This window comes from Magnolia sinica, chromosome 19 (assembly GCF_029962835.1).
Source record: "Magnolia sinica isolate HGM2019 chromosome 19, MsV1, whole genome shotgun sequence".
Classification (NCBI taxonomy): domain Eukaryota; kingdom Viridiplantae; phylum Streptophyta; class Magnoliopsida; order Magnoliales; family Magnoliaceae; genus Magnolia; species Magnolia sinica.
Window position 1 is genome coordinate 17,540,233 of NC_080591.1, and position 12,579 is coordinate 17,552,811.

The 12,579-nt window shown below is 41.5% G+C and overlaps 1 protein-coding gene across 1 annotated transcript; it reads right to left on the reverse strand.

Moving 5' to 3' along the window:
• Positions 1-2,661: 2,661 nt before the first annotated feature.
• Positions 2,662-6,835, reverse strand: LOC131235288 (uncharacterized). The gene is made up of 2 exons (XM_058232426.1): positions 5,550-6,835; positions 2,662-3,152 (listed from the first exon to the last, which is right to left on the reverse strand). Exons 1-2 carry the CDS (start codon positions 6,804-6,806, stop codon positions 2,808-2,810), a joined length of 1,602 nt encoding a protein of 533 aa, XP_058088409.1. The 5' UTR covers positions 6,807-6,835; the 3' UTR covers positions 2,662-2,807.
• Positions 6,836-12,579: the final 5,744 nt, after the last annotated feature.

Consider the following 12,579-nt stretch of genomic DNA (forward strand, 5'->3'; position numbering starts at 1 on the left):
GTTTTGTGGACCCCACTGATGTATTCACAAGGTGATGTAGAGCGGGTCGAGGATAATTCATGGCCAAGATAGACCAGAGAAGACTCAATCAGAGATGGAGGTGATTCAGACCGCTAGAACTTAAAACGGACGTATCTCGCAAATCGGAATGAGTTATTGGACGTACCATATATGATGGGTTGCACACACTGAATTTGTGAAATACCATCAGATCGATGGTCGAATTCCCATTTTATTTTCATTTTTACTATTTATAGTTAGTTTTAGTTTGATTATAACTCTTGTAGGTTGGGCTTAAAGAGATGTGTCCAACACGAAAAGTGCTTAGAAAAATTAGGGGAACATCATGGTTCGTCCAAATCGGATACTATTTTTGGCTGAAAAGTGTGCGCATTGGTAGGAATCACGACCGTCTATGAATAATAAGTTTACCATTTATAGTAAGTCACGATTTCTAGGAGTTTTAGTTATAGTATGATTCCGTAACTTCTTTCTAGGGTTTGTAACCTTATTTAAAGAGTTGTAAACTCGTTTTTCATTATCAATAAAGTTATTTCGAATTTTTTAGAATTTATTTCTATTTTTCCTTGTGGATTCGAGGCATCTCTATGAGGAGTCCAGAGAAGCTCTATGAATTCAGAGTAGTTATCCCTGAGGAAGACGGTGCTCAACTTCTACACGTCCTTCCCTACGTCACAAGGGTATTACAGTTGGGCCCACGAGCCTTAAAGCCTACTGTGTACGAATGCCTTGTGAGCCCATTAGTGGTAGATGTATTGGGCCAATGTTTGGGATCCTTAGTGAAAGTGTTAGTGAAAGCCTTCATGCGACATGTGTGTCGAGCCATATTTATGCCTTGTGGATTGATTGTAATCAAGCCCTTGAATGGATTGATTGTGGTGCTTAAGTAGGTAACCCGACGAGTCGGATAGGATGTAGCGACCCACTAATCGGCCCATTCAAGTGAGATAATAGACCGGACCATAGCCCGCTTGAAATGATGGTTGAATGAGATGGATTGTCGATAGAACTATGTATGTAATAATTGGACGTGTGGTGGTGATAATGTTGTGTGGTTAGATGTAATGATAATATATGTGTGGAAATACTAACTTACATACTTGACTATGTAGACTTAAAGATTAAGTGGAACCATATGTACCTCAAAGAACCACTGTACATACTGCCTTAAGTCATAAAAAGTGCACCTAGAACCATGTGGTGGTGCGACACTTGTGCACAAGACTTGCTATGGGACCGATGAGGTGGACCACTTAACCCTTAGACGTCAATGAATATGTCAATGATACGACCCAACTTCTGAGTAGCTTAAAGACTTATTATATGCAACTTCTGAGTAGCTTAAAGGCTTATTATACATGCAAGATTTGATGCATGATATGAGTATATATGCCGCGTGTTATGAATAGACTGTATGTGAGTGTTCAGAGTTAAGTGAGGCATGATAGTGTTGGCTTTTGATTTGGTTTTGGTTACGTGTGGTGCGTGCAGGCGTGCTAGAACTGATTGTGTGGCTTGATTTGAACCGTACAAATTTACCCCAAATGCAAACGGATGTGATCATATATGACCGAGACATTCGAAAATTAATTGCCTAGTCAACCACTTCCAAATTAGTTGTAAAATAATTAGGTGATTATCGGAGGGTGGGGTTCGTCATTCAAAAATGGGTTGCAACTTACCTTATGTACAAAAGGACTTTAATATACTCGCGCGATCAAACAGGATAAAAAAAAAAAAAAAAAAACCTTACAGTTGGTCACAACAAACCACTGCAAGAAGCCTTTATGAAAGAACTATTCGTATTGGAAATGGATACAATACAACAAACCTATGCAGGAAGCCTCTTTGAAAGAACTATTCGTATTGGAAATGAATACAAATGAGTATTGGAAATGGAAATGAATACAGTACAACGTAAGAGCATAGACTTTGATTACAGCTAAAGATCACCGGTACCCTAGGATAGAGCTAACCCATAATTAAGAAAAATAGATTTGATAAGATAAAATTGATTATTTTTATTTTTTAAAAAGTAAAGTGGCCATGTGCCACTGAAAGATTCATTAATCACTGGAAAATACGGCCAAAAGGGATGGACCCAACAAAGATTAGGGGCTGCACCCGACTAAACAATCTAAACTAGCCACAAAAACGCGAAGGAGCTCGACAGCAGTTTACGGGAAAGCTTCGGGTTGCCCAGAGCAAAAAGATAAAATTGATTGGTTTATTGAATTGCTCTGAGATGACTTGCTTTTCTCTTCTTGCTATTTATAGATCTTCGTCACAGCTATTTTTTTCGGGTGTTTCTCTTCGTTTTTATTCTTTACTTCAACGGTTATGGCAGCTGAAATGTTGCCACATTGGTCTTCCAGATCCTTCATTCTCCTCTTGACACGTGCCCCTTTCCTAATTTTAGGAAATTATGTTTATTTCTCAAAAAGTGAGAGTATCCAATGCCTCTCTGGATATCAAGAGATCTGTAGCTTAAGCAATTTAATAACTCATAAACAATGCGAGATAAGATGCCATCCATAGAAACTTAAAAAAAAGGGACCATTAGAGGATACCATGCACCCACTGTTTTGTGATACCTTCAAATTCACATGACATCAGTAACTCACCTACAAGTCCGGCATATACATCCACTGAAGGCTACTGTCCTCTTCACTATAAAGCTTCTAAAAGTAGAGATCAACACCAGACATTGTAACTTGTTGTGACCAGGCCTACTATCCATAATACAAAATGCACACAACTATCATACCCGATTTACAGGGTCCACATCAGCAGCTCATATGCAAGCACTTACCCAGGTGGACGACGTGCCATGTGAGACTCATGAGAGTCATGATATTGAGGAAGGAAGAGTAGGCGTTGAGGTTTTTCAATCGCCTACTTAGTTTTACAGCACGAAGCTTTACTACCTCCTGCTGTGCGGCCCGGCCAGGAGTAGTGGCTGTGGCAGTGGCTGTCGCCGTGAACATGGTGGCATTCACACCTACATTACCGGCTGACCCAGCTGTAGTAGTGGTAGTAGTATCAGCCGTTACAACTGGCTCAACCACCATGTCAGATATGTCCCCACCTTTTCCTTCTTCCTTCTCCAGTTTCAATCTTTCATACATAACCTGCGGAGCGAAGAAAAAAGAATGGTTAGACCGGCTAAAGCAAAAATAGCTTCTAATTTCCCTGTATGGCACACTTGTGTGGTCCAGTCAGTGACCATCAGGTGTAATTTTCTGATCAGGATGGTTTAGTCAGTCTTGGGCCTAGGGCTCAAAATCGGGCAGGTTGGGTCGGGTTGGTGCTCAACCCTAGCCCAGCCCAAGGTTCCTATACCTCAACCCTAACCCAACCCAACCTCAGATTGGGAATCCTCAACCCAAGACCAACCCAAGCCGGCTTGGTAAGGTTGGTCGGGTGGATACATGCTAATATTTTCATTATTACATTTGTCTATTATATTTCAATACACGTCTTATTTTTTGTACCTAGCTATGATTTTATTAATTATATTTGTAGTTATTTATTGTAAAAAACTTCAACTTTTCTAAACAAAAAACTGAACAAACAAGCTAAAATATAGGACAACTACTCCTTTAAAAGCCGTGTTGTGTAGCACGCAATCTATTTGGCAGAGAGAAATCCGGCATGTATTGTCAGCTTGAGTAATGGAAAATGGCATGGACCAATGAGACCCCACGGCAGTGGAATTTACTGTGCCTTCAACACAGACAATTTGCACGCAATTATAATTTACAACTTATATATTGATCGGGTTCGGGTTGGGTTGGGCAACTCGAGCCCGACCCAAGTTTTATCGGGTTGGTGTTTATATAGCCCAAGCTCAAGACCTAATCCAATACATCCTGCCCGAGCCCAACCCAATGTCAGGTCGGTCACCGGTTGGTTGGGTTGAACCCGCCCGACTTTCCACCTTACCTGGGCCTGGTATGCATGTGGGGCCATGGTTTGGTGGTCCACATTTCTAAGGAAGTAGATCTTAGCAAACCAAGCTGTGGATTGGGATGTCTCAAGAGATCAGACTAGAAGAACCTAACTGTTCAATATTCTTTGTTGAATTCAGACTGTTGCTGTGTTGTCTCCAGTCAATCTACAGGCCACCCATCAAAGGGTCATTCTGGCCAGAGCCCTTTTGAGTGGTCCCTACCCATGATGGGGCCCATAAGATCAGCAGTCTGGATAACCGACCATAAGTTAGCATCAATGCATCTACTGTGGCGGCACTGCACGTTTGCACATGGCAAACAGGAGAATACAGTAAATAGTCTAAGCTTAAATGTAAATCAATGGTTAACAGCATTCTAACTTAAACACTTCCTTATTCGTTTATATCACTCCTCTTGTTGCACACCAAAGTACATTAGCTATATGCACTTGATTATATAGATATAGGATTCCAGCCGTTGAGGTTCATACCCATTGCTGGCCAAAGAAGCGGGCATCAATTCGACCATTCTCACATGACTGGATCTTTCCTAGTTGCGGGAGACTCACTCAAGTGGAGCAAAAACAGGGCCATGTGACCATGCTAATGCACACAACACATACATCCATTTACATGTGTCAACAGACTGTCCATGCGATGGCCACCAATCTGATGGTGATCGCATCATCTCATTAGTGTTATTGTTGGTCTGGACTCTGCCCACTGTGGAAGTTGCATAGGCTACCTTGGAGCAACTTTGAACTGAATACTGTTCCCCATTAACCATTGTAATGGAATACTGCTATGGCTGCTAGTATAAGTAGCAAATCCTTCTCTTCCTGGGCCATTTTTGAGATCAGGACATGTTTGGAAAGCTAGATTCCTGTGCAATTCAATGTGAATGGAAACCAAATAACTTGCTTTGACATCTTGGCATGTTTGGATGGTGTTGAATCATAAGGATTTCCTTGAAAGATTTAACAAATTTGGCATATACACGATTTGGTAGAAATGGGGTTGTGAGATATGATTCCATAATTTCCACATTTCAACATGATTCCCAAACAAACCCATAAAAATGGAATCTTTGTTAGCACAGTATGAGAATCGTTGGGTAATAATGAATTATTCCATTTACACACCTTGGATTCCAGAGTCTTGTGATTAGTTTGGTCTCTTAATTCTATTAATGGGTTTGTTTCTATTACTGCGAGTTTAGTTTTGTAGGTCTAGGTCTGATAAATGGATGATTTCTATTGCTAGAGAAGGGATTAGATCGAATTCTACTGCCAACCTGTATGCAACAGGTATTCTACTAGTGCCCACATGCGGCAGGAAGTGTTTGATGTAATTTGGGTTTCTTAGAGAATCGACGTATGCCCCATTGCATGTCCAAGCAATTGTGTTTCTTTAGATTCTTATAATTCTCTTGCCCAAACCAAAATCATTGCGGAAACCAGTTCTAGTGGTGCAAGTGGGTCCAGTATCAGATGAAATCAGTAACGCTAAAAAGAAGAATGGGTCCAATATAAGACGAAATCAATATCACTGAAAGGAAGAAAAGAAAAGGACGAACCTTCGTTGCTCGAGGCTCCAAATAAAACATGTTTGCAAGAACAAGCCCAAGTGACACAAGCAGATTGTAACACTCCAACATCTTGGCCAGGCCATCCCCAACACGACGTCCTCGACTGAAGAAGTAAGAAAGAAGAGATAATCCAACACCGTATGCCATCATCCTGAAATAAACAGGGTAGATCTTGCTCTGGACCACTCCAAATTGCTGCCTAGACAGCACCCTTGCCAACACATAGCTAGACACAAAAGTCATCCACACACACACTCCATACGCAACCGCAAACACAATGAGGTGGACCACACTCATCAACAACGTCAACGAGTCGGCTGAGAGCGCATATGCGGCCGCGTTATAGGCAGCATTTCGGCCTCGTCTAACTATATCCGTTAGATTCTGGTGCTGCTTATGAAGGGTGTCACTGACCATGCTCTTTGATTTCTCACCAACGCTCTTCACCTCATCAACCACATTTTCTGCCATTTCTTGGGCTTCCTTTCCTTTACCCTTTACTTTGCTTTTCACCTCATCAACCACATTTTCTGCCATTTCTTGGGCTTCTTTTGCTTTACCCTTTACTTCTTCAAGAGTCGTCTTCGTAACATCGTTGGAGTTCCTTTTCAGTTCTTCTCCAAAGCTCTTCGACTTCTCGGCCAAGTTTTCTCCAGCACGTTTTGCTTTCTCCACAAAGGTCTCACTGCTATCGACTACACTTCCAATTCCATCCTTCGCCTTCTCCACGATGGCCTCACTACCATGGGCTACATCACCAGCCACATCTTTCACTCTCTGTGTGACAATCTCGCCACTGTGGACTACATCTTTCCCAACACTTTCAGCTTTCAATATTCCGTCAGCAAGCTTCTCTTTAGCCTTGCTAAAGATCCCTGAAACTCTCTCCTTGCATGCGCCATAGGCATCGCAAATCTTCTCTTTAGAGCTGTGGACGGGCGGTGAAACTCCTTGGCCAAGATTTGTAAGCACGGAAGCAGCTTCTTTGAACTTCTCCTTGGCTTCTTCTACTAACCCAAGAGGGTTTTCGAGATTTTGGGGCAGAGGTGATGATTCCGATGAGGAAACTGAGATGGGTTTTTGAATACCTTCTATCTCATACTCCACCACTATCACTCTGTGCCCTTCTCTGAGGATGACGTTGTCGTTCTCCTGCGGGTGGTGCTGGTGCTGCGGGTTCGGAGACCAAATGCCTGCTGCTGCTATCGATGATATGAGAAGGCCGAGAGCCAAAACGTTCATCATCTTCACGGTTGTTGGAATCACTGTTTCTATTCCTTCATTTGCGGTTGCGTTTTGAACTGATTTCGCATGCAGACAACCGTTTGTATGTTGGTGAATGTTGGCTGTGCTCCATGCCGACACGTTTCATGGAGTTCGCCACGTATCAATGAACGTGTCATTCTCTGGAGTGTCTTGGAAGGGGAAAGAGTGGATAATACGTGACTATTGATTACCTGGCCACGATCTCTATACACGTAGAGCCAGTATATATGCAGAAGAGAAGGATAATGTAAAATGTATGCTTCTTGGACATTGGATGGACGGTTAAGGTGTACAAAGTCGGTCCCGTGCATCAGGGATGAATATAATGCGGATAGCCTGTGTTGATAGCACAGGAAATTCCGGTGACGGTCTTCTCATTGTTCCTACGAAAAATACGCCGAATTTCTCTCCTGAAGATATCGGCTCATATTTTTCTTTTTTCAGATAAATTTTTTTTTTAGCATACGCAGAAAAAAATAAAAATTAAAAAAAATACATAGCTCAAGTGCCACCGAAAGGAGCAGGGATTGAATAAATTACGGTTGAAATCTTTTTAGGGCAAATTGTAAGGCTAGGACAAAGCTCTGAGAAGTTTTCTACAGTTACATCAATTCCTATTGTTTACTGTGTGTGGTGTCGGCCACTTGAGGTTTCGATCTCCCTTGTTTTTAATATTATATTTCAAAATGATCTTAAAAAAATGAATGGACAGTATGGATCTAAGAAATATACCAATGTGGGACTCGCATAAATTTCACAGGTAAAGAAATTATGTTGCCTGGTTGATGTAGAGTAGGTTGCGGACACTTTCATGTCCAAGATGGATCAGAGAAGGCCCAATCAGAGGCATACAGTATATTATTTTGGGGTAGGACAAAGTACTTTAGATCGGTAGGTTGCACACACCAAATTTGTGAGATTCCATAATATCGGCGGTCAAATTCCATATTTATTTCCATTTTTACTATTTTTAGTAAGTTTTGATTTGATTATAACTCTTCATCCATTGGGATTTAGAAGCTGTATCCAATATGAAAAGTTATTAGAAAAATTAGGAGAATAATATGGTTAAGCCAGATAGGACCCTTACCATAAATAGTAAATTTACTATTTATAGCAAGTTATGAATTTTAGAGAGTTTTAGTTGTAGTTTAATTAAGAAATTTCTTTTAAGGCTTGGCATCCCTATTTAAAGGGTTGTAAATTCATTTTTAATTATCTATCAATCAATTTATGAATTTTCATGAATACGATCTATTTCTTGCCTTTTCCTCGTGGATTCGAGAAGTCTAGAGAAGCTTCGTCGATGACTTCTAATGACGGCATGGTATCTCTGCGTCAGTTTAGTATCAGAGCGAGGCTTTTCCTCAGATCGATGACCTCTAATGAAGGATAGGGCAAAAATTTTATAGACGGTGCTCCATGGAATCGTCTTTTAACAGCTTTCGAAGTAGCATAGCAAGAGAATCGACAAGCCATGCAAATGTTGCAAGCTTCCATCGATCGCGTGACAGAGTGGGCAACTTTGTGTTCCTAGCGGTGATCTGCCGCCAGCAATTGCTGGCACTCGTAATCGCCCTTAATCACAAGATGGTGCCAACAGTGAATCACAGGATCACTCCTGATAAGATGGTATTCCTGCGTCAGTTTAGTATCAGAGTGTTGAGGGTCAAATATTGCATATCAGACCCAGTTATTGCATGAATTTACAAGCATAATACCGTTTAATAGCCTGACTTAATCGTGTTGGTGATGCAGAGTGTATTTACAAGCATGAACTGAAAAATGGTGCTTAAACCATGGATTTAACGCTCTGATGACACCCAAGGCAAGGGACGGACTCCAGGGGACCAAGATCGATGGAATTACACACCAAGGATCCGAGGAAATCAAGCCATTCACGTTAAAGAGGCCCGAAATTGGTGAAAAATGCAAGATCACATCGTTCTCGCCATCTGATTGGCTCAAAACTTCATACATAGCCTGAGGGCCATAAATCAACCGTACATATCAAATTTCAGCCCTTGGATCACTATGGAAGTACCCCAACTGACAGATCAGCTCATAAACCGTTGATTTTGGGCTCACCTGATATCTGGAACTGTCTCAACTTTGGTCTCGACGGTTTAAATAAGATGAGAAAGTAAATGGATGGATCAGATTTTCAAATCACATCACAGTGGGGCTCGTATGTGAGGTGTGTACACTGCACGTGTACACGTACCCGAGCCGCACCGAACCATGTAAGGCGGGTCAGCAGCGCTGACCCGCGTCTTCTTCCCAATACGGCAACTGCCGTTTTTTCGCTGTTGAAATGGACGGACGCTGTCCGTTTTGCGGACGCTAGTGGGCCCCACACATTGTCCCAGTGGACAATCCAATCCGTCCATCGTGTAGAGGGCCACGAATTCATCGAACCTATGCTAACTGTTTGTACCCATGCAAGCACACGTGCACAATATAGAGGTCATAAGTGGACTGCCCTGCAACGTTCAAATTGATGTTTGAATGATTTCTTCTCTGATTCTGAGCCAATGGACATGAAAAACCATCCGTTTCTTATCGAAATTTCGAGGGCAATCTAATGGACGGGGTAGATTTCCTCGAAAATACCTCTGTGGGGCCCACCGATCACGTCAGCGCCTGACGTGCGAAAGGCTACGCACGTCCGTGAAATCTGATTTTCCAGGCAGTTGTGGCCCACCATCTTTGATCATATGGTAGATCTGAACCGTCCATCATGTAGGCCAGCCAAAATACTTTCAAGAGACGTTGATTTTACAGGAATAACGCAAGGAACGCGAGAGTTATGAAGCCCCGAACTTGGTTGCGAAAAGGCTTTCGCTGCGCGTGCGATAGCTTCCCAAATCCGATTTCCACCACTCCAAAAGCTATAAAAAGAGTTCCAAACGTGAAGAAGAGGGTGTGCTTGAATAGGGGACGTCAGATAGAGAGAGAGAGGCGGAGAGAGAAGTGTTTGGAATTTTTATGTATTTTTTCTTTATTTTTCTTCTTTTTCCTATGATTATGTTAGGCTAAATCCCTTAGCTAGGGCTAAGAGGTGAAGCTTGTGGCGTGATGGAAGCTTCTACAGGTTTGATTGAACTGAACTGATTGACTTTGTTTTGATTTAAGAAATTCTTTTAGTCATTAATGGTTTGTTGTGATTTAAATTACAGTAGATCTGTGATGGCTTGAATAATTCCTTTCCTTTTATTTTGATGTTCGGAAACCCTGTTGTTCGCCATCGTCTCATAGACATGGTTGGATGATGGAATCCTTCCTAACACTCATACATCTTTTAGTTGGTTATGGATTGGTCTAAGTTCTGTTGTTTACATTGTCTCTTAGGCATGGATTTGTAATGGAATCATACCTAATTCTTATACCTTTCATCTATTGAAAACTATATCAAGTAAGTTCAGTATAATATCCATGAAGCAGGCATAAGATCTCCCTGATCTCTACAAGTGGATCCTCTGAATCCCTAGTTCCCTTTCTCTGAATTCTTTAAGTTTAGATTAATATTTCACCATTATTCCTCAAATCACAATTGGTTTAGATTTCATTTTAGCCTAGTTCTAGATCTGTTTATTTTCAGATAACGTATAGGTTTCAGTCCCTGTGGATTCGACCTCGGTCTTACCGAGTTTATTACTACATCACAACCCTGCACTTGGGGTGTGAACACAGAGCGAGACTTTTCCTCAGATCGATGACTTCTAATGAAGGATAGGGCAAAAATTTTATAGACGGTGTTCCATGAAATCATCTTTTAACAGCTTTCGAAGTAGAACAGCAAGAGAATTGGCAAGCCATGCAAAGGCTGCAAGCTTCCATCGATCGCGTGATAGAGTTGGCAACTTTGTGTTCCTAGCGGTGATCCGCCGCTAGCAATTGCTGGCACTCGTAATCGCCCTAATCACAGGATGGTGCCAACAGTGAACCACAGGATCACTCCTGATAAGATGGGATCCAACGACATGATTCCACAACATCCTGGACGAGGCAGTGATCGAATGGATTGAGAATTCAAGATGAGGGTTAATCTTCCTAACTTCAATGACCAACTTCACATTAAGGATTTCCTTGATTGACTTTCTGAAGTTGAGCGATTATTTGAATATATGGAAATCCCTGAAGCAAAGAAGGTTAAGCTTGTGGCCTACAAGTTGAAGGGCAGAGCTTCAACTTGGTGGGAACAACTTCAACTCGAGTGTACGAGATAGATGAAAGCGCCAATTCGCACGTGGCCGCGAATGGAGCAGTTATTGTGCATGCGATTCCTGCCCCGAAATTACGATCACGTATTATTCCAACAAAACCAAAATTATTACCAAAATAGCCGATCAGTAAAAGGTTATGCGAAAAAATCTTATTATTTATCCGCGAGAAACGACCTCACGTCCTTCCCTATGTTACTGGTGGAGAGAAAAAAACAGAGAGTGTCGACATATGGAACTGCCATGGGCTCCATTATGATGTATGTATTAGATCTACACTATCCATCCATTTTTCCATGCCTTTTATGGCTTGAGACAAAAAATGAGGAAGATCCCACGCTATATCACAGGAAATAACGGGAATTGGATGCCTACAGTTGAAACCTTTGGTCATAGGTTCAATATTTGTGTTTTCTCTTTATTTTCCCTCATTCGAGTATGTGCATGTGACCTTATGAAGGGTTAGATGCCAAATAAACCTTATAGTGGACCCTAGAGAGGTTTCAACATTAGTCACCTATTCAATCCCACCACTTTAAGTGGTATCGAGCACTTGAGCTTTAGATGTGCCTCATTTTTGGGCTTATGCTCTAAAATAATCTAAAAAAATTTAATGGACAGTATCAATCTAACACATAAATTATGGTGGAGTTAGATTAGTTCCGCATGGTAAAAGTTGAATGGTTTAGCTTGTAATGAGAGAAAATTAGTGTGATTTATGAGCTGATGTCATCAATGATGACATGGACCAATGAAAAGTGATGGCACCAAATTTTCCTAGCCCTTCAACATAGACTCTCCACACTAAGTACAAATGAGCCATGTGTACATTAGCTTTGGGCAGGGAGCCGATTAGGTGCAGCATGGCCTCACCCAAGACAGTACAGGCCTTACCAGGGGGGCCACCTTAATGTATGTATTTTATACTTAGGCCCTCTATCTATCCATTTTGGCCAATTATTTTAGGGCATGAGCCTAAAAATAAAGAAGATATGACTCTCAGACCATGCTATAGAAAACAGTAGTGAGTGGACACCCTACTATAAAAGCCTTCTTAAGGCCCACTATAACGTTTCTTAATTTTTTTTTTTTTTTTTTTACAACTAACCTATTGGCAAGTCTCAAAAACCTAGATGAAGGGAAAAAGTAAATACAAGCTCTAGTTAAAATTTTTGTGGCTCATTAACGGTCAATCACCTTTGTTTCCTATGCTATGGTCTACCTAAGGATGTGATCTTATTTATTTTTAGGCACATGCCCTTACATGATACGGCAAAATGGATGAATGACGTGGATGTTGAATACATACATCAAGGTGGGGCCCACAGTAAGGGGGGCACAGTCTTGGGTGAGGCTGGGGTGCACCTAGGATGGTTGTGCTACCCCACAAATAATAAGATACAGCGGCAACGTCGATACAGTCCCATCACAGCAAGAATATCCAAGTCGTGCAAAAAGGTGGGCCACACCATGGTTATCAAATGGTATGAAGATCGGTAGATTCAGTTATTGGTTGGCTCAAATCAAGT

Coding starts and splice junctions, on each gene's coding strand:
- LOC131235288 (XM_058232426.1), bottom strand. CDS start 6,806: ATGATGAACGTTTTGGCTCTCGGCCTTCTCATATCATCGATAGCAGCA. Junction 3,153..5,549: donor TGGAGCCTCGAGCAACGAAG/GTTCGTCCTTTT, acceptor TTCGCTCCGCAG/GTTATGTATGAAAGATTGAA.